At 56.4% G+C, this 22,228-nt stretch overlaps 1 protein-coding gene across 1 annotated transcript in view; it reads left to right on the top strand.

Annotated features, from left to right (window-relative positions):
• NCS1 (neuronal calcium sensor 1) overlaps positions 1-22,228 on the top strand; it is a 68,457-nt gene that overhangs the window by 13,705 nt on the left and 32,524 nt on the right. The window contains exon 2 of the mRNA XM_064377025.1: positions 15,785-15,809. Within this exon, the coding sequence (XP_064233095.1) occupies positions 15,785-15,809 (25 nt within the window). The remainder of the gene's footprint in view (positions 1-15,784; positions 15,810-22,228) is intronic.

Here is a 22,228-nt window from a genome sequence, read left to right as displayed (position 1 = left end):
CCCTGCTCCTGCCTCTTTGTAGGAACCGAAAGATTCCTCTTCAAAGGCAGGAGCTGGGGCTATTTTTGGCACTGTGGGGGAAACAGCCAATGCTTTCCTTCTGTTAAAAAATATATGGTGTGTGCGCCGGGCAGAGGAGGAGCTCGGGCGTTCAAAGCCTGTGCTGGCCGGGTTCCTGCCCCTTGGCCCCTCCGCCCTCTGCGTGCCCAGCAGCCCACGAGGCCTTGCCGGGCCGTTATTGTCTTCAGGCTTCCCGTGATTTGGCCCTTGCTGCGCACGAGCGGAACATGATGTCAATTAAAATGAAGAGCAGCTGTCAAAATCGTGGAGAGGAGCCTGCCTAGGTGCCCCGGCCATGATTCCCCAGCTCAGGCTCCGAGGGGCTGGGGACGGCCTTAAGAGGGATCTAGGTGCCTCTCAGGGAAGGAGGCCCAGCCAGCAGGGAGCAGAGGGGAGGCCCTGGGACCTGTGTGTGGGGGCGGTGTCTGGCCAAAGGGGTTCCTGGGCCACCTTGCCAGCAGCCCTCACTCCTTGATTCAGACTGTTTATGGAACAGTTGCCTTGTGCCAGGCCCTGCGGATGCTGGGGACATGGGGCAGGCTGGCTGGCTGGATTTCTGGCCCTGCTGGCATTCACAGTTTGGCGGGGAGGCAGATGTCCGGCCGGGATAAGCGTCAAGACAGAGCTTTGTATAATGCACTGGGAATCTCCCTGGTCTGGGGTGCATCTGGGAGGGCTTTCTGGAAGAGGTGATATTGCAGTTGAGGCCCGGGGCTAGGGTTGCCAGATGTACTAAGAAATGATTTGCTGTTTATCTGATATTTGAACTTAACAGGGTATCTGTATTTTTGTTTGTTGAATTTGACAGTGCTACTTGAGGGAGAAGAGAAGTTTGCGGGGAGGGTTTGCGTTGCGCACGGTGAGAGTGCTTCAGGTGGTAGGAACGGCATGTTCCTGGTCAGTCCTCACCTTCCAGGGCTCCCCAACCCCCAGCCCCAGGAAGGGGTGGGAGACACACAGCCACGCCTGTGTCACAGCCAGTAGAGCAGGGAACCCTCTGAATGGAAGTGCCTTCCAAGGAGGCATTAAGGTTTGGCAACTCTGGGGACCTGAAATTGCACGGTGACTGCACATAGAGGGCCTGCGGCCGTGAGGGCTCGTGCTGTGCCCCCTCCACCCGGCTCCAGGCATGGAGGGCACTGATGAGGGATTGAGCAGCTTAGAGATGAGCTCATATGGCCAGAAGCAGATCCACGGAAGTCCTTTGGCCTCTCTGAGCTGCGGCTTCCTTGTTGTGAGTGGGGTGCTGGTGGCCCCTGCTTCAGGAGGTCCCTGGAGAGGTGGCTTGTGGGGGGCAGTGGGTTGGCCCCTCAGAGTTGTTGGCAGACCCAGCAGGGCAGAGGCCCCGCTAGAGGGGCGTCTCGGAAAGCAGGGGAGCGACGTGAGGCCGCAGGGCACACCCGGGAGACAGGCCTTGCCCAGGGAGGCACCTGCAGGCATCCCAGTCAAGGTCATGGTCCGGCCTCCAGTGAGCTCCAGCCAGACTGAGGGATCTGCGCCTGTGCCTCTCTGTGCCCCATCGCTACCATCCCTGGGTCCTCCAGCTCTCTGAGCACCATGACAAGGACCCTGATGAGTCACTCTGTGCCTCCTCCAGGAGGGCAGGTCAGGGCCGAGCCTCCACCCTCCACTCTTAAAGGGCCAGAGCCAGGGCCACTGCCTGCTGGTGGCCGGGGCTGCCTGGGTGCCAGCAGCAGCCCTCGCCAACCCTCTGCCAGTCACCCTGGAAGGCATGTCCCGGAACCTCCCGTGGTCCCTGCAGGAGCTGCTCCGTCCCTGTGTGGCTCAGGGGCCAGACCTCCATGTTTTAGGAGCAGATCTGCAGCATTTGGGAGGGGAGGTGCTGGCGGTAGCCGACACTGGTTCCACCCCGGGTGCCGCCCTCACTCAGTCTCTGCGTCCCTGCCACTGCTGTCTCTGCCTCTCCCTGTGTGGGGGGACCTTGCACCTTCACTGGGGTCTCTTTTCACCTCTCGCCTCTGCTCCATCTTGGGAGCCTCTCAGTGCTTCCATTCAAAGCGTTCCCTCCTCTGCTGGCCGTGACATCAGGTGTGACCGTGTGCCTTCTGTGACCAATTTGGCTTCTGCCTGAGTTATGCTGGAGACCAGCTGTGTGTCTCCCACCCCTTCCTGGGGCCGGGGTGGGGGGCCCTGGAGGGCGAGGACTGAAGCAGGAATGTGGGGACTAGGGTGGGGGAGGCAGATGCCACATGATCCAAAGTGGGGGGATGGGGGTGACGCCTGCTCGGCTTCTCACAGTCCCTGCTCCTTCCGGATGCCCCCGTTACTGGCCCTGGCCATCTGGCCTAGTCTTTAGGCGCTGTGACTCCTATATTAATAATAGTGGCAATTGTTAATATTTTGGGACACTCGCTGTGTTCTCTCTGCCTGGACCACGCCATGCTGCCTCTGGAAAATGCTTTGTTCTAGTGAGATGTGGCTGCTTGCAGCCCCTTGAACTCACCAGGCTCTGGATGGCCTCTGAGCTCTGGACCTGCGGCCTCCCCTGGAAAGGGCTGCTGCTTCCCCTTCGCCTGGCTAAGGCCGGCTCATGAGCCCTTGCTCAGAGAGCGAGCCTGAGCCCCTAGGATGGGTTAGCTTCCTGCTTCACATTTTCATTAACCCTGCACTTACCTTTTTTTTTTTTTTGAGATGGGGTCTCGCTTTGTCACCCAGGCTGGAGTGCAGTGGTACGATCTTGGCTCACTGCAACCCCATCTCCCAGATTCAAGTGATTCTCCTGCCTCAGCCTCCTGAGTAGCTGAGATTACAGGTGCCCACCACCACACCTGGTTAATTTTTTGTATTTTTAGTAGAGACAAGGTTTCTCCGTGTTGGCCAGGCTGGTCTCGAACTCCTGACCTCAAGTGATCTGCTCTCTTTGGCCTCACAAAGTACTGGGATTATAGACGTGAGCCACCACGCCTGGCCTGCAGTGAGCCTTGATTGCACCACTGTACTCTAGCCTTGGGTCTAGAGTGCAGAGGACAGAGGGAGACCTTGTCTCAAAAAAAAAAGGAAATTACAGATTTGCATAATCATACCACAGAAAGTATGGTGGGATTGCAGGCACCTGCCACCATGCCTGGCTTATTTTTGTATTTGTAATAGACATGGGGTTTTGCCGTGTTGCCCAGGCTGGTCTCAAACTCCTGACCTGTGGTGATCCACCCTCCTTGGTCACCCAAAGTACTGAGATTACAGGCATGAGCCACTGGGCCCAGCTGAACTTTCCTTTCTTATGACAGATAGACAGCTGTGTGGGTGTGTGCTAACAGGCTGTGTCTCCCCTGTTATATCAGGGACTCGGAGGACAGGAACCTGTGTCCGGGTCATTGCTGTGTCCCTGGAGCCCAGCTCAGGTTCTGACCCATTGAGGTTGGTCAGGAATTCATTGCTGGATGAAGGAAGGGGTGAAAATCCTGTTTGTTCCTTTAGCCACCCTGCAAGAAAGGTATTGTGACCACCACTATTCCCATTTGACAGCTAAAGAAACTGAGGCCCAGAGAGGTGAATTTAGCTGCCCAAGGTCACACAGGGGCTAATGAGTCAGTTTAGACAAAGACCCTTCCTCCGTGCCTTGCACAGTGTCTGACGTCGGCAGTTTGGAAAATTCTTGTAGAATGGGACTGATCTGAATCCCTGAGTGCCGGGCTTGGCTCTGAAATGTTACCAGGAGTCTTGAGAAAACTCCACACACACAGATTTCCCCAAGGTCTTGGCTGGGCACGGTGGCTCATGCCTGTAATCCCAGCACTTTGAGAGGTTGAAGTGGGCGGATCACTTGAGGTCAGGAGTTCGAGATCAGCCTGGCCAACATGGTGAAACCCACTTCTATTAATAATACAAAAATCAGCTGGGTATGGTGGCGCACACCTGTAATCCCAACTACTCAGGAGGCTGAAGCAGAATTGTTTGAACCTGGGAGGTGGAGGTTGCAGTGAACTGAGATCGCGCCACTGCACTCCAGCCTGGGCAACAGAGTCAGAGTAAGACTGGTGTTTCAAAAAAAGAAAACCCAAAAACTAGTTCTGGAGCTCTGGGCAAGTGGCTTTACCTCTGGAAGCCTCTGTTTCCTAATCTGTGTAGTGGAGATCATCAAAGTCCTTGCCTTATCGCGTCATTCGGTCATTCAATGAGATTAATGCAGGCAGAATGCTTAGCCTGGATCAGCACGTAGTAAGCAGCTAATGATTGGCAGCTTTTTCTTCTCATTATTCCTGGAGGTCACGGGAGGAAACGCATCGTCCTGCAATTTTACCTGAGTTTTGTTGTGGGGGAAGGGAGTTATTCACCCTACATAGAGATGAAAATCAATGTATTTTACAACTTTACAGTAAAGAAACACATATGATGAGGCAGAATGCAACTTTGCAGAAGTATGTGAGCTAGAATGCAGGATTTGAACTAAACCTGGCCTTTGGTGACTTCCTGGGAGTCTGTCCCCACTCTGAGGGGGGTACCAGCCCTCTCCCCACTGGGGCTTTGTGGAGGGCACCTTTGGGGAGTCCTTCGACCCTCTTGAGCGCAGGGCCCTGTTTCAGGGACAAAGCATGTTCACCTACTTGTGAGCTAGTTGGAGTGAACATTCTTACCCCATTGATCAGATAAGAACGTTGAGGCTTGCAGTGGGAAAGCGAATCACGGAGATTCTGGCTTTATTTTGGTAAATCTCAAAGTGGGAAGTGTCAGAGCGCCCAGGAGAAAGATGGAGACAGGGCTTGGCTCTCCCAGGGGGACACCATGAAGGGGCAGTTTGGTGGGCAGGAGTTGGATGCTCCCACTGGACTCTGTGCCCCAGCCTCATCCACCCCAGTGCCAGGCACACAGTAGGTGCTTAGCAAGTGCTTGCCGTGGCCTGGGGGCCTCGGTGGGCGGCCCCTCCTTGGGGATGACATCTCCCCGCTAAAGCCTTCCTGAGCCTGGGCTCCGGAGTCTGTGAACCTGGCCTCCACCTCCTCTCCTCCACCCCTGACTGCGTGATCTTGGTCTAGCACCTTGCCTGTCTGTGAAACCTCCGTTTCTTTGAAGTGGGCTGGTAGGGATCCCTGGCTGTCAGCACAGGGCCTAGTGCAGCACGAGGGCTCAGCTGTCCCAGCCATCTGGGGCTCGGGGAGGGTTCTGAGGGACTGAGAGGGAAGCAGGGCTTTGGTTTTGAATCTGAGCTGCCCTAAGCAGCCTCTCGCCTGGCTCCTCTTCCTGCGGTAGCAACAACAGCTTCCCATTTTGGTGTCCACCCCAAGGCCTGGCCCTCTATTTATTCAAACCCCACAACTCCTCATCAGCACAGCATCTCCAGGGCTCCCACCACGTGCTGGGCTCGGTGCTTGTGACCTGTATCCTCTCGCTGGCCCCTGACAGTGGGACAGGGAGCACACTGACCCAGGCCACACAGTGACTGGAGAGTAGGTAGACCCATCTGTGCGAAGGCCCTGGGTGATCCTGGCTGGACTGTGTGTCCCAAGCTGAGAGCCTGGCTTTAGGGAGCCTCGGGCAGGGCAGCCAGGCCCAGGTGCAGAGCGGCGAAGGGCAGCTCCCAGGAGCTGTAGCTGAAGTTCACTTGGCCCTGGCCGGAGTCTGCCCTCTGGGGCCAGGGACCCACCATCTACTTCCCATTCCTGAAGACAGGCCTTGTGGGCCGGATGATCCCCCGACAGGTGAAACACCCCCAACTCGAGTGCGCAGGCTCCTCCCGCCTCTCTTACCTGGAGGCTCTGGCCTCTCTTACGTGGAAGTGAGGCTGCCATGGGGGTATAAGGAAGGGAGGTGGAGGCCGGTGGGGGGTGGTCAGAGCCTGGTCAGCTGTGTGGCCGTGGGCATGGGACTCCCCTGATGGGCTCAGGTGCCCCATCCTGAGACAGACACAGCAACAACCCGTGGCCTGCGTGAGGTTCTAATGAAATGCGGGTGAGGCGGGTGCAGGGGAGACCGCAGTAAGCACCCGATGGCGACAGTGGCCATCACAGTGGCTCACAGCTGCGCATGGCAGTCTGATGGCCTCGGCAGGTGGCCTGCTTGGAAGGGGCAGTATGTGAGCAGAGCAGACAGGGCCCGCCCACCTTTCCTGCCAGCCACCGTGTGCCCCAGCCCAGTGCTGGAGCAGTCCTGGCTGGCACTCAGTGAACCAGGGTAGAGACAGTGACTGCCAAGGAGGCTGGGTCACTACTCCCACAGTGGGGACACGCGGTGGGGGGCCGGAGCCCAGAGGGGAGGGCGGAAAGTCTGGGAAATGCGCGGCTTCTGGGTCAGGGCGAGGGGCTCCTGCAGTGGCTCTGCTTGGCCGGGAGTGCCTGGGAGCTCTGGGCAGCAGGCCAGGCCCCCATTTCTGGGGCAGTTCAGGCCTGGTGCTGGAGCGTAGCTGCCCCTTAGCCGGGCAGTGGTGGCAAACAGGCATGGGATGGGGGGTGGTCTCTCCTCTCACCCTGGCAGGGGCATCGAATCCTAAGTACAGCGGCAGCGATGATCATGCTGACTGCCTCGTGCAGGCGGCTCCTGCACCTGCTGTCACGTTACTCTGAGCTCGCAGGCAGCACCAGCGAGCGCTCTGCTTTAGAGAAGAGGCTGCACCTTGTCCAAGGTTGAGGGTTAATGGGTCTGGGGCCTGGCCACACTGTCTGGCCCAGAGCCCATGCCCACCTTCCTGTCCTCACTCTGGCCTTCTCCGGGGCTGCTCTTCCTGGGACACGGGGCCTGTTGTCCGTGGGAAATGCGTCACTCCAGCCCCTCGTTTACTTGTTGCCTGAAGGTCACTTTGTGGAGCGTGGGAGCTGGGGGGCCTGGAGGTCTCAGGAGCTGAGCTCTTTCCGGGGACAGAGAGGGGAGGCTGCGTGGCCAAGTTCACACCTTGTGTCAGGAGCAGAGGGGCTCCCTGCCCATCCCAGGAACACCAGCATATTTCCTTGGGGCCTTCGGGAACCACCCGACGCTGCCGTGTCACTCCAGGGTGGTGCTGTGACCCCCGGGGGCCAGTGCTGCAGGGGGTGGGGGAGTGATCTGGGACCGTGGGTGCTCGGGGCAAAATCGGGGCACCTGGGGGATTGGAGCGTGCAAGTTGGCTGCTCCCCAGCCCTCGAGTGTGGCAGGATGCCGGGTGGGAACCCCGCAGGTGTTTCACTCCCTTTTCTGCCCTCTCCACCTCCCAGTGTGTGGCACTCCTTGGTTGGCACAGCCAGTAATGTTCCCTTTCACAGATGGGGAAACTGAGGGCCAAACTGGGGAAGGAACCGGTCACACAGGAGAGTAGCAGATCCCTGGAGTTCAGGTCCCACTAGAGACCACCACTGCCTTTGCTATGAGGAACTGCCCCTCCCCAGGGGCGGGCCCGGCATGGGGGCAGGAGGGTGCATTTGGCCAGCCAGCGGTGCGTTCCCTCCGCTCGCTGACTTAGCTTTGCTGTTGCTGCCCAGGGAGGGCTTGGGGGAGAGCCCTCATTCTCTGAAGATGGTACCGAGGGGGTTTCTCAGGTGCTGTGGGGAGAACGCAGCTGCGGGGTGCTGTGAGGAGGGGCAGGGGGAGGCTGAAGAGGCTGGAGACGCACTGGAGGCTCTGGAGGAGGGTTCTAGGTGGGGAGGGATGTTGGCGGCTTTGGGGTGGGGACTGGATGGGAGAAGGGGTTGGGACGGGGCTGAGAAGAGGCTGGCACAGCGGCTGGGATGGTGTGGGGGCTACGTCCAGTCAGCCCTGGACAGTGGGGATGTTCTCGTGTTTTTGAGTCAGCCAGGATGGGTGGGACTTGTCTGCAGTTGGCATAGGACTGCCTGTAGGGCAGGAGGAGGGAGTTCTCAGGATGGGGACCTGGGAGGAGGCCCAGGGGATCCCTTTGGGCCACATGGGGCCTGAGGGGTCCCTGGGCCATCAGCGAGGAGCTTGGTCAGGGTCGGGGGTGGGGGTATGAGCTGAAGGAGGGGCCAGCTGGGGAGGAGACAGGGAGTGAGGGGCGCAAGGAGCAGAGCCACCTCCAGAGAGCATGTGAGCTGGGCGCTTGGAAGGGCCCTGGCGCTAGAAGGTGGAGCACAGGAGAGGCGTGGGCCTGGGAGGAGCTTCTGAGGCCAGCAGTGCTTCTGGAAGGAGGACAACCAGTGATCAAAGGTGTCAGGACCGAGGGGACTGTTCGATTTAGTAAGACGGGTCACTCGTGGCCCCGCTTTCTGCTTTTGTGCTGCTCAAACCCAGAGGCCCCCTTGCTGATGCGGTTTTCCTGTAGCTGTGGTGGAGGTCTGGGGCCTGGCACAGAGACACGTGGGCAGGCTTCATCCCTGGAGATGAGTCCAAGGCCGGGTCCGCCCCAGGAGGGGTGGAGGGAGAGGCTGGATTGGCTGGTCTGCCCTCCACGCCTCTAGCTGCAGCCGGCGCCGGGAGGGGGCTGCCAGCCCCTGCCTTTTGCTCCTACCATGTTTGAGCTGAGCTTCAAGCAGGAGAGGTGTTTTGCTTTAGGGAAATCAAAATCAGACTCAGCGTCTTCCGGGGCTCCTGGGACTGGCTCCCGTGTGCGTTCCTGGCAGACGAGAGCTGTGTGGAAGGAGGAGGAGCCGGAGTGGGGGAGCTGGGGACCTCAGGAGTGCTGCGGGGGTGGAGAGGAGGCTGTGGGCACTGTGGGTGCTTCCTGGCTGTGGGGTACGGGCCTGGAGTCTGTGAGCGAGAGGGTGGGGTGAAGGATCCCCTCTCTACTCTGAGCCTGCAGCTGCCCTCCCCGTCTGCAGCCCTGGCTCTCTGGGGGGTCAGTGAAGGTGAGTAGAGTGGACCCAGCCCCCCTCTCTCCCCGGGCCCTGTGTGGGCTCTGACTTCTCCACCAACTCCTCAACACCCCTTACAATGGTTCTGCCTGGTAGGAGTTTATACCCCATCCTATAGGTGAGGACTTGGAGGTTCAGAGAGGTTAAGTAACTTGTTCGGAATGACCCAGCCTTCAAGAGGCCCCAACAGGATGACACCCCAGGGCTTCCCACCGTCAGGTCACGTGCAGAGCATGGCCCACGGCCAGTTTTAAATCTTGGTTTTGGTACGAGCCTGGGCCTGCAGGCCTGGAGGCTGAGTGTGATGGAGAAAGACAGTTTGTTTTAAAAATCGGCCAAAGCCAGATGCAATTGTGAAGAGCACGTGAGAAACACGTTTGAGGACGTGCTGTTAAACCAGCCCAGTGTCTGGATGACGATGGCGGAATCGGCAGGGGCTGTTCTCTGCCCCCGCGTGCAGGGTGCTGGGCCGGGCTCTGAGGGTGACACCAGGATGGGCGAGGAGAAGTGACGCTGCAGGCTTAGCGTCCAGCTGGGAAGGTGAGGAAAAGCGCATCTGCCTCCCACTTGCCAAGTGCTCAACACTGGGTCAAGCACTTCAAGTCCCTCCTGTTCCTGCCAGATGCCTGAGTCCCATTTTACAGATGAGCAAACTAAGGCTCAGAGATGTGGGGTCACTCATCCGAGGCCACAGATCAGAGGGAGCCTCGGCCTGAAGACTCCCTGGGCTGGCCAAGGTCCTCTCTGGACCACTGTCCTCACCACTGCCCCCCAGGATTTCCCAGCTGGGCTTTGAGCTTTGTGTTTTTTTTTTACAGTCTTGCTCTGTCACCCAGGCTGGAGTGCAGTGGTGTGATCTCAGCTCACTGCAACCTCTGCCTCCTGGCTTCCAGCAGTTCTCATGTTTCAGCCTCCCGAGTAGCTGGGATTACAAGTGTGCACCACCACGCCCAGCTACTTTTTGTATTTTTAGCAGAGATAGGGTTTCGCAATGTTGACCAGGCTGGTGTCAAACTCCTGACCTCTACTGATCCACCCACCTCAGCCTCCCAAAGTGCTGGGATTGCAGGTGCCACCGTGCTCAGCCCCAGCTGGGCGCTGAAAGATGGGTAGGGGTTCCCTGGGCAGAAGAGGTGAGGTGAGGAAATGTTCTGGGCAGAATACGAAGGCCTGGAGTCTAGAACAGTCAGAGGAACTTCAGTGGGGTCACTGGTCAGGATGCAGGCCAGGGATCCAGGGGACCAGCTGTGCAAGGACGGCCTGTGTTCCGACCCTGCCCTGAGCCCTAAGCCCGGAGCCCGGAGCCCAGAGCCTGGAGCCCGGACCTACTGAGGGAGGCGGAGGCGGAGGCCCTGTTAGTTTCACATGTGATTGGAGGCTCTGGGAGGAGGCCGGGAGCTGGAGCCTGGGAAGATTGCTCTGGCATTGGGTAGAGGCTGAAGCAAAGGGAAGCTGAACTTCCAAATGGTTCCCCATCTTCCTCCCTCCCAGTGCCTGTCTTGGTCAGAACTGCTGGGGGCACAGGACCTGGGGCAGGACCCTTCAGCCCTCTTGGTGTTGTGCAGTGGGAAGAGGAGGCAGGCACACGGGTTGTGGGGTAAAGACACACGTTTCCCTCAACTTTGAAGAATCAAGAGGAACACTGACGTGGCGGTGCAGGGATGCCTGCGTGTCCTCGAGCCCTGGCTCTGCTGTGTCTGCGCCCCCCTTTCTACATATGTAAGTGTGTATATTTCTTTTTTTTCTTTACTTTTTTTTGAGACGGAGTCTCACTCTGTCACCCAGGCTGGAGTGCAATGGCAAGATCTCGGCTCACCGCAACCTCTGCCTCCCAGGTTCAAGCGATTCTCCTGCCTCGGCCTCCTGAGTAGCTGGGATTACAGGTGCCTGCCACCACACCCAGCTAATTTTTGTATTTTTAGTAGAGGTGGGGTTTCATCATGTTGGTCAGGCTGGTCTAAAACTCCTGATCTCGTGATCTGCCTGCCTCAGCCTCCTGAAGTGCTGGGATTACAGGCGTGAACTACCATACCTGGCCGAGTGTGTATATTTCTAAACCATGTCATGAGGCTGCAGGCGTCCTGACCCTCACCCCAATAGCTCAGGGCACATCAGTGGGCACAGTGTCTCATGCCTATAATCCCAGCACTTTGGGAGGCCGAGGCAGATGGATCACTTGAGGTCAGGAGTTTGAGACCAGCCTGGCCAACATGGTGAATCTCCATCTCTACCAAAACGACAAAAATTAGCCAAATGTGGTAGCAGGTGCCTGTAATCCCAGCTACTCAGAAGGCTGAGGCAGGAGAATCACTTGAACCCGGGAGGCGGAGGTTGCAGTGAGCCGAGATCAGCCATTGCACTCCAGCCTGGGCAACAGAGCAAGACTCCTTGTCAAAAAAAAGAAAGAAAGAAAGAAAAAGACATTAGCCTCAGTGCTGTTACCACCTTACCTCATCCCTATGGCAGTACCTACTTGCCAGTCCACAGTGCTGCTTCCCAGCTGGCCTAGTGACAGCCATGATAACTGTTTTTCCCTCCTGATCTGGACCCGATCCAGGCATCTGGAGTTACATTTGGTTTTCTCGTCTGTTTAGACTCTTTTCCGGAACAATCCTCTGACTTGCTTTGCCTTTCCTGGCCCCGACTTGAAGTGTCCTGGTCAGTTGTCTTGTAGAATGTCCTGCAGCCTGGGATTTGTCTGATTACGTCCTCATGGTTAGACTCAGGTTAATTATTTTTGGCAGGAGACCTCCACGGATAATGCATCCCTCCACTGCATCGGTTAATGGGTACATGATGTTGGGTTGTTTCATGGTTGAAGGTGGGGCAGGTTTGATTAAGGATGGTGGCTTTTTATTTTAATTAGTTATATATGTATGTGTGTGTGTGTGTATATATATGTATATATGTATGTATGTGTATATATACATATATATATATATATCTTTTTTTTTTTTTGAGATGGAGTCTTGCTCTGTCGCCAGGCTGGAGTGCAGTGGTGTGATCTCGGTTCACTGCAACCCCCACCTCCTGGATTCAAGCGATTCTCCCACCTCAACCTCCTGAGTAGCTGGGACTATAGGCACTCACCACCACACCCAGCTAATTTTTGTATTTTTAGTAGAGATGGGGTTTCATCATGTTGGCCAGACTGGTCTCGAACTTCTGACCTCATGATCCGCCTGCTTCGGCCTCCCAAAGAACTGGGATTACAGGCGTTTGCCGCTGCGCCCAGCCTATTTGTTATATTTTTTATTGTGTAATAGAAAAGATACACCAGCAGAGTCACTGGTAACTTATGGATATTTTTGCTTAGGCTGAAGCTTGATTAGGCAGGTAAGTAAAAGCAAATTGAGATGATTTCAAGAAAAATCCTGAGTGAATCACTGGACAGCTGGACAGAGAAGGATCTCGAAGGTGATCTAGGAAGAGCTGAACTTCTGGAAGCCCAGATAGAGTGGTTGAGAACACAGGCTTGGCGATGGGCAAACGCAGCTGAGGCCGAGACCGTGGGCACGTTCCCTCAGTCGCCTCCCCCCAGCTCAGCTTCCTCTCCAGGCTGGGGTGGTAGCTGCTCAGCAGGGGGCTGGGATTTGGACGAAGGACAGCCTGACCCACGCCAGAGCTCCCTGGCTGGCGGTGACTTGGGGCAGGTGGCCAGGACCCCAGAGATGCTCCTCTGCCTGTTGTCTTCAACACCTTCCAAGGCCGGCTCGCTGGCTCACGCCTATAATCCCAGCACTTTGGGAGTCGGAGGCGGGTGGATCACTTGAGGTCAGAAGTTTGAGACCAGCCTGGCCAACATGTGAAACCCCGTCTCTACTAAAAATACAAAAATTAGCTGGGCATGATGGTTCGTGCCTGTAGTTCCAGTTGCTTGGGAGGCTGAGACATGAGGATCACTTGAACCTGGGAGGCGGAGGTTGTAGTGAGCTGAGATGGCGCCATTGCACTCCAGCTTGGGTGACAGAGGGAAACTTTGTCTTCAGAAAAAAAAAAAAAGACCCTCCAAGCTCCCAGGCAGTGAAGCAGTTAGGACTGCTGGCCCCTGGCTGGGTGCCAGGGGACACCTGCCAGCATCGACTTCTTCCTAAAGGTCAGTTCACTGCTTAAAGCATGGGCCGGGCTTATCACCCCACCCTAACTCCAGTTCCCTGGGGCTTGGCCCCCTGCTGATCACCCAGGGCTCTGGGGGGGGCCTTTCTAATGGGGAGAACCCTAGTCATGGAGTCTCCTCCTACTGCCTGCTGCATCCTGGGGGTGTAGTGGGGGTGAGGAAGGACTCGGAGGCTGAGGCAGAGGCAGAGAGCCCCGGGGGAGGGCTGCTGGGAGACATGGAGCGAGGGGGGTCAAGGCAGAGTGGGCCTTCTGAGCTGGCGGTCCAGGGAAGCCCCTCTCTGGCACTGTGAGGCCTGCCTAAGGTCAGCAGTGGCCATGCCACCCAGCTCCTGCTGTTTATGTTGAATGCTGCAACCCCTTGCCAAGGTCATACAAGGTCATGCAGACTCAAGGGGGTGTACCTGTCCTGATCTCCAGGGGCGAAGTCCTGGCTCTGCTGTTTCCTGGCAAAGGGACCTCAGGTGATCCCAGACAAACAAGCGGACCCGTCGGAACCTCAATTCCTCAGTGGGAAAACGGGGTCACACCTCCCTGTGGGGTTTTTGTGAAGCTGAGGGGTGGCAAGCACTTCAATTTTCCCAACAATCCCATTTCACAGATGAGAAAATGGAGACTCAGACAGGGAAAGCAATTTGCCCAAGGATGCACAGTGCCCTGTGGGTCTGGATTTGAACCCAGGCAGTCTGGTCTGGCTTCAGCACCTGTGGCCCTGAACTCCTGGTGGTACCATGATGCGTCGCCTGTGTCTCCAGGTTTGGGCTTTCGGCATCCACCCCACAGCCCCGGCTGCCATGATGGGGCAGACCCAGGCAGCCAGTTGGGATCAGACCAAGGATACCTTTCTTCTCCACCCCCATGCCAAACCCTGAACCCCTTCCTGCCCCATACCCTTTGCCAAAATTTTGTGTCAGAAAATTGCTTTCTTTGACTCCAGGCCCGGCATTTCTGGGTAACCAGCGTCTCCCACTGTTGCGTCCTCTCTCTCTCTCTCTCTTTTTTTTTTTTTGAGATGGAATCTTGCTCCCAGGCTGGAGTGCAGTGGTGCAACCTTGGCTCACTGCAACCTTCGCCTCCCAGGTTGAAGCCATTCTCCTGCCTCAGCCTCCTGAGTAGCTGGGACTATAGGTGCGTGCCACCACACCTGGCTAATTTTTTGTATTTTTAGTAGAGATGGGGTTTCACCATGTTAGCCAGGCTGGTGTCAATCTCTTGACCTCATGATCCACCCGCCTTGGTCTCCCAAAGTGCTAGGATTACAGGCGTGAGGCACCGCGCCCGGCCTGTCTCCTTTCATTTTATCCGAGGCCTGCTTGCAGACAGGTCTCTTGCTCCCATTTGGGCTAACCAGCATGGGGGTGGAGGCTTCTAGCCTGCCCAGGAACCCGGCCACTGGATTCTGAGCCGCGACCTGAGGTCAGACCCTTGCCTTGCCATTTCCTGATCTCTTCGTGCCTCAGTTTCCACATTTGGAGCCAGGACAGAGTTGCGCCGTCCTCCCTCCATGCTGTCCTAAGAGCAGCTGAGCCAAAGCACAGAGGCCGCCCTGGGCGCAGATTCGGGCTTACTGTGGACTCTTGGTATTTGGCAGCCGCTGCGAGCTTGCTTTGAGTGGTTTTTGAAAAGCGGCTTCCTCAAGTCTGGTCAGGCACAAACAATTCACAGACACCTCGTTGGGCTTCCTTCCCACTTCCCTGGGAAGAGATTCCAGTCCCTTTACTCATCTGACCTGTACATGATACCCCTTTCCAGTTCCTTCCTTCCTTCCTTCCTTCCTGCCTGCCTGCCTGCCTGCCTGCCTGCCTTCCTTCCTGCCTGCCTGCCTGCCTGCCTTCCTTCCTTCCTTCCACAAGCCAGTATTGAGCACATTTAACGGCCCTACCCCATACCCTTTGCCAAAACTTTCTCTTGGAAAATTACATTCTTTGATGCCAGGCCTGGCCTTTCCAGGTATATGGCACCCCCGGGGATCCAGTAGCTTCCACGCCTTTATGACTGCGTCCCCCCAATGGCTCTGTGTGGCAGGGGCTGGTACTATGATGCCCACTTTTTGGATGAGGTGCCCAAGGCAGGGAGTGCAGGAGGAGCCGTCCTGCGCTCACACTGGCAGGGAGCGAAGGTGGCCTTGGTGGTGGCTTGATGTTCTTGTGCGGTTACCTTAGAGAGAACATTTATTTGGTTCCAACTTGAAGCGATTCTGTACTTTTCAGAACAGGCGTTTTTGCTTGTTTCGTGGCTCAGTAGGTGAGTATGTGGGCGTGGCTCGAGGCTCAGCTGCTCTCTGTGGCCTCTTCCAACTTTTGGTTCCTGGCTCTGTTCATGTCCTGCCAGCGAAGGAGCCCGGACCGACCACGGAGAGGGGCTGTGGGGACGGGCCGATGGGGAGGGGGGTCCGCTCTTCTGCTGAGAGCTGCCCCTTTACAGCTCCCCGCAACACACGCGGGCAGCCGAGTGCCTGGGGAAGCCGGGGCCTTCCCTGACGTCGCGTCCCCAGGGATCAAGAGATGGGAAAGAATATGTCTTGGACGTTGGTCTGGGAGCGACCGCCTGCCTGCCCATTCCCAGGACTGTGGGGAGAAGCGAACCCTCGAGTGTCACGGGGTGTTGTTGGGGCTTTTCCCAGCAGCAGCAGCGGTGGCGGGCAGCACGTGGGTGCCGGGAAGGGATGGGGCCAGTGTCCCCTGCCTGGGTGGCGGGTGCAGAGCCCCTGGCTGGGACTGCTTAAGGGAGAATTTTCTCGTCCAGAGCAGGCCGATGCCCAGGGACATGGCACTTGGGGAGGGGAGGGCTGGAAGGGAGGCCCCCAGTGAATGTCTGTCCACCTCCTGGGACACTGTCCCTGAGCTAAAAGCCTGCTTTTCTGTTTTCTCTTGCAGTTACTGAGAAGGAGGTCCAGCAGTGGTGAGTAGCTGCTTTTTCTCACACCGTGCGGAGGGTTGGGGTGTTGGCTTTGTGCTAATGGGGACAGCAGTCCAGCTGCCCAGGACGGGGGCACGTGGAGGGGCCCCTGAGAATGGGGTCTGGGCAGGCTTTGTTCAGTGCCCTTGTCCTTGTGGGACTGATGGGGTTTCAGTGGCACTGAGCTGGGGTGGCGTTGGGTGTTTGCTGGTGGTCTTTGTTGCATTGGACCTAGGCTGGGGGTGGCGTTGGGTGTTTTCTGGTGGTCTTTGTTTCAGTGGCACTGGGCTGGGGGTGGCGTTGGGTGTTTTCTGGTGGTCTTTGTTTCAGTGGCACTGGGCTGGGGGTGGCGTCGGGTGTTTGCTGGTGGTCTTTGTTTCAGTGGCACTGGGCTGGGGGTGGCGTCGGGTATTTGCTGGTGGTCTTTGTTTCAGTGGCACTGGGCTGGGGGTGGCGTCGGGTGTTTTCTGGTGGTCTTTGTTGCAGTGGCACTGGGCTGGGGTGGCGTTGGGTGTTTTCTGGTGGTCTTTGTTTCAGTGGCATCTTTAAGGACCAGCAAGTCCTGAAGGGTTGATTCCAAGCCCTGCTCACCAAAGAGAAGGGTTTGGATAAGACAGTCCTTCTGTGACCTTGAGAGGTCCTTTCCCCTCGCTGCGGCTCCATCGCCCCTTCTATAAAATGATCGATTCGCTTGGAGCAGGGATGGCAATTGGGGCTGCTCTTGGATGCCAGCTCTAATTAATCTGTCGAGGCTGCCTGGAGGACCGTGATAAGAAGGATTCCGAGGCCATACGTCATGGAGCAAATGGAAAAGCGGCAGTGAGGGGTCGGTGGGGCCTGTAATGGATGAGCGGCGCCTGGGCTGGGCCTGGGGGAGGAGGGTGGCTGTCCGTCACTGTGGAACGTGGAGCAGACGGGAGGCTCGCCCTGTAAGGTGACTGAGCTGCAGGGCCAGTGCATATGGACATGAGCTTGGAGACCTTCCAGGCACCCCCAGGAGCCTCCAGGGCCACCTTCTATACCTACCTGCCTCGAGTCCAAGCTGCAGATGGGGCGGGGCTCTGCTGGCCCGCCTGGCTCTGCTGAGCCCTTGCTGAGTGGTGCCCTAACCTGCGGCCCAGCTTCCACCCTCACTTTCCACTTTTGCACTTCCCCGCATGAGTGCCTCAGAAATGCCCTCCTTCTAGGTCTTCACCCCTGTGATTCTCCTTTCCTGGAATGCCCACCTTCCTTCCTGCACCATTTGAACTCTGCCCCTCCCAAGGCTCAGCTCAAGTCACCTCCTCCATGAAGCCTCCCTAGATTCCCCATCCATACATGAAGTTCTCCCCACCTTTGCAAATGCCAGCCAGAGGGGTCTTTGTTGAACAAAACCCGACCATGCCAGACGTCTGCTAAAACCCTCTTTGGACCTCAGGGCAAAGTCCTCACCCTTGGCGTGGTTATGTGCTTATGAGGCCTGGTTTAGTCTGGCCCTGCTGACCCCGCAGTCTGGCATCCTCTGCCCTTTAGACTTTGCCCTCTGGTCAGCCTGAACTGCTGGTGGTTGCTTGAACTCACCTTTGTCTTGGGGGCTTCCTAATGTTTGCCCAGGCCGCTCTCCCTGCCTGCTGGGCTGTTACCTCCTTGCCCCTCCTCCGCCCCCTCCCCCACTGAAAACCCTCAAGCCCCTGTCTGGCTTGGGGCCTCCTCTGACCTCCCTCGGCCCTGCACCTCTCTGGGACAGCTGATGGCATACCAGGCAGCAGATAAGCATTGCATCCCTCCCTGCCTCTCGCGAGGGCTCTGAAGGCTGGCTAGCTTCGCCTTGTCCGTGGCAATGTCTCCAGGGCCTGGCCACGGTGGGTGCTCGGCACCCAACAGCATCGCCCCTGGTGCTTCAAATTCATGCTGCCATTGACTTCTTCTGTTTTTTTTCTTTCTTTTCTTTTTTTTTTTTTTGAGACAGGTGCCAGGCTGGAGTACAGTGGTGCCATCTCGGCTCGCTGCAACCTCCGCCTCCCAGGTTCAAGCAATTCTCCTGCCTCAGCCTCCCAAGTAGCTGGGACTACAGGCGCACACCACCACACCAGGCTAATTTTTGTATTTTAGTAGAGACGGGGTTTTACCGTGTTGGCCAGGATGGTCTCAATCTCTTGACCTCGTGATCCGCCCGCTTTGGCCTCCCAAAGTGCTGGGATTACAGGAGTGAGCCACTGCTTCTGGCCTGCAATTGACTTCTGGGAACAGTACTGAGGGTTGACAGAGCTCATAATTCCACGTGGCAGATGAGGAAACTGAGGCTCAGAGAAGGTTGGTTGGGAGGTGGCAGGGCTGAGATGAGCCATAGGCATCCAGACTCCAGAAGCTGAGCTCTTGCCTCCAGGGCAAGTGTGTGTGTGTGTATACATTTTTTTTTTCTTGAAACAGAGTCTCTGTGATCTGTTGCCCAGGCTGGAGTGCAGTATTGCCATCTCAGCTCACTTGCAGCCTCAACCTCCTAGGCTCAAGTGGTCCTCCTGCCTCAGCCTCCCAAGTAGCTGGGACTACAGACACCCACCAAGACACCAGCTAATTTTTCTATTTTTTGTAGAGACGAGGTTTTGCCATGTTGGTCAAGCTGGTCTCAAACTCCTGGGCTCAAGCAATTCTCTTGCCTTGGCCTCCCAAAGTTCTGGGATTACAGGTGTAAGCCACCATGCCCAGCTTCCATTGTGAGTATTTGAATGAGGGATGAGTGAGTAGGCAGCAAGGAGTCTTCCTGAGACCGTGAGAAAACTCAGTGTCTCCCAGGGAGGGCCAGGGCAGGGGAGGGCAGTGGTTAGAGTTGCTGGGTGGCCAGTAAGGGACAGACGTGAGCAGTTGTCCCCCTCTCCCATTGCCCTGGCCCTGATTGTGGCTGCTCATGACCAAGGCATCTCCCCTGGGGTCTCAGGGGACTGGGGGCTGAGGAGGGGACACCGGGACCCGTCTGCCTGGGCCTCATCCAGGGCAGGGAAGAGGACGAGGCATATCTCTGAGAGATGGGGACACTTCCCAAGTACTGCTGTCAGCCGGGCAGGCTCCCAGACACAGCCTTGTTCATTTCATTCTCACAATGACCCAGAAGAGACAACCCCATCGTGGCATCTCAGCATATGGTAGATGGAGACACTGAGACCTGCCTGAGCGCCCCCCTACTGGTGTCCCCCCTCCCCACACCTGGGCCTTCTCCTGGAGCCACAGGTGACAGAGTGGTTGGGATCATGGGCTTCAGAACCAGGCAGGCTGAACTTGAATCGTTTAATTTTTTAATTAAAATTTAAAAAATTGTTTTTCGAGATAGAGTGTCACTCTGTCGCTCAGGCTGGAGTGTCATGGTGCAATCCCAGCTCACCGCAACCTCTGCTTCCCAGGTTCAAGGGAATCTCCTGCCTCAGCCTCCCAGGTTGCTGGGATTACAGGCGCCCGCCACCATGCCCGGCTAATACTTTTGTGTTTTTTTAGTAGAGACAGGGTTTTACCCTGTTGGCCAGGCTGGCCTTGAACTCCAAGTGATCTGCTCTGCTCAGCCTCTCAAAGTGCTGAGATGACATATACTTAAATTATTGTTAATATTTTTTCAGAGACAGGGCGTTGCCTTGTCGCCCAGGCTGGCGTGTGCTGGTGCTATCAAAGCTCACTGCAGCCTCGACCTCCTGGGCTCCTCCTGACAGCCTCCGGAAGAGCTGGGACTACAGGCATTTACCACCACGGCTGGCTAATTATTTAAAAGAATTTTTCATAGAGATGGGGCCTCACTATTTTGCCCAAGCTGGTCTTGAGCTTCTGGCCTCAAGCAATCCTCCCGACTCAGCCTCCCGAGAAACTGAGACCACAGGTGCGAGCTGCAGAGCCCAGCTCTGGGCTCGAATCCTGAATTGCCCACTTCCTGGCTGAGTGACCTTAGACAAACGACTAGACTTCTTAGGACCTCAGTTTCCCCCTCTGGAAAGGGAGGGTGATAATAGTGAAACGTTCTAGGAGTGGTGTGAAGAATAAATGTGCTAATTCACATAAGACATTTGGAACAGAGCCTAAGAAATGTTCTCTCTGCTGGCGTCAATACTGTAGTAATCACAGTCCTGATGTTATCAGTGCAAACCGCCAAGCAGTCCTGAGATTGAGGACTTTGCATTAGGCGGGTGAGGAAACTGAGGCCCGGGGAGTGAGTGACTTTGGTTTGCTCATCAAGCATCAGTAGAGCGTGCTGTCTGTGCCAGGCACCGTCCCACCCTGGGACACACTGAGAACTGGACAAAACCCCAGGCTCCGACATACACATGGGTACAAAGCGGGGTCACTGCGGGCTGAGAAATATGTCATGGGGAGACGCAGATTTGAACGCGAAGGGGTGGGGGTATCTTTAGGATGAAGAGGTCAGGTGTGGCTGACATTTGAGCTGCAACCTACACAATAAGGACTCTGGTGGAACCTGGGTCGTATCCACCCAGGCATAGAAAACAGCAAGGACCAGGGCTGGGAGTGGGGCCTGGTGAGTTTGAGGAGTGGCAGGGAGCCAAGGAGGCTGGCCCGAGGGGGCGGTGTGGAGGCCCCCGCAGCAAAACAGGCACCCTCGATTGTGTGACACCCTGTCCTCACTCCTCACTGTGGGGGCACTTCCCCTAAAGAGCTTATAAAGAAAAAATCAGCCTGCTTTAGGCGTGCACCTATAGTCCCAGCTACTCAGGAGACCGAGATGGGAGATTGGCTTGAGCCCAGGAGGTTGAGGCTGCCGTGAGCTGAGATTGTTCCACCTCAGGCAATAGAGTGAGACCTTGTCTCTTAAAAAAAAAAAACAAAAAAAGGCCAGGCATGGTTGCCCACATGTGTAATCCCAGCACTTTGGGAGGCCAAGGCAGGAAGCTCACTTGAGCCCAGGAGTTTGAAACCAGCTTGGGCACATAAGGTGACCTTGTCTCTACGAAAGAAGAAAAAAAATGCTGGGCATGCTGGCACATGCCTATGGTCCCAGCTACTTGGCTGAAGTGGGAAGATCTCCTGGGCCCCAGAGGTCAAGGCTGCAGTGAGCCATGATTGGGCCACTGTAGTCCAGCTTGAGTGACAGAGTGACACCCTGTGTAAGGTTCAAATGAAGCAACTGCTTGTAAAGTTTAAACGAGGCAACTGAGGCCAGTTATAGGAAATAAAGAAATTTAATCGGCTCCTGGGCGAGCTTCTGCAGTCCGACAGGAGGGGCCGGAGAAGTCGCGCTTGATTCCTCGTGGGTGTGGGGTTTTAGAGGGAGTGGAGGTGTTCTGATTGGTTGTGGGGAAGCAGGACGTGGACAGGGCAAGCTGCTATTGGCAGGTGGGCGGGATTTCCGGTGAGTGGGCCGCCCAGGGGGACTGGGACCTGGACAGGGCAAAATGCTATTGGGCAGGTTCTGGCGGGGCTTCTTTTAAATTTTGGCGAGGTTCTTCAATGGTTGGCTAGGTTCTGAGTGCAGAGGCTAGTGTTGAGTGCAGATTTGCGTGCCGAGTGCAGAAGTGGGCGTGGGGGAGTTTAACGGTGGGCTAGGTGCTGAGTGCAGAGCTTGGTGTTGAGTGCAGATTTGCGTGCCGAGTGCAGAAGTGGGCGTGGAGTGGTGACGTGGTTTCTAGGCGTGAAGGGGTGTGGTCGTGTCCGAGCTCCCGGCGAGGCAACCGGCCTTACACCCTCTCTCAAAAAAAAAAAAGAAAAGAAAAGAAAAGAGGTGGCATTTTGAGAAAAGTTCTGTCTGTCTCAAGTAAATGTCCTGTGGTCACTTTGGCAGTACCTTCAAGGCTAGGAGACAGCTGAACCAATCCTTTCTCTGGCTCTCCTGGGTCAGCCCTCCACCCACCTCACTGATGTATTCTAGAATGGTCCTATCCCCTCCAGGCAACGCTAGACCAGGGATGGTTAGACAGTGACACTCTGCCCTCCTGTGCGTGTGGCAGACATTAATAACGGATCACAGAGTGCATTGCTCTGTGCTCTGGGAGCCAGCGGAACTGCTGTTTCCACACAAAATAAACCACTTTGCTATGCCTTGATTGTCCTAAACCTCAATGGTTAACCCGGGACTGAAACACAAACTCGCCTACTCACAGGCTAGGTCCGCCGGGCTCACCGTCGCCTCTCCCTTTGCACAGAAGGCAGATGAGATGAGCACCTGCATCCCAAACACCCTGGCCCATTTTCAGAGGGCATTTTCTCACCATGGCCCCTGCTTGTTCTTTTTTTTTCTTCTTTTTTGAGATAGAGTCTTGCTCTGTTGCCCAGGCCGGAGTGCAGTGGCAGGATCTCAGCTCATTGCAATCTCTCCCTCCCGGATTCCAGTGATTCTCTTGCCTCAACCTCCTGAGTAGTTCGGATTACAGGCGCACACCACCACGCCCAGCTAATTTTCATATTTTTAGTAGAGATGGGGTTTCATCATGTTGGCCAGGCTGGTCTTGAAC

The sequence above is a fragment of the Aotus nancymaae genome, unplaced genomic scaffold (genome assembly GCF_030222135.1).
Source record: "Aotus nancymaae isolate 86718 unplaced genomic scaffold, 86718_ANA_hifiasm-v0.15.2.pri h1tg000003l, whole genome shotgun sequence".
Classification (NCBI taxonomy): Eukaryota; Metazoa; Chordata; class Mammalia; order Primates; family Aotidae; genus Aotus; species Aotus nancymaae.
Note: the sequence above shows the minus strand (reverse complement) of the source record. Positions and strands in the feature narration are given on the sequence as shown.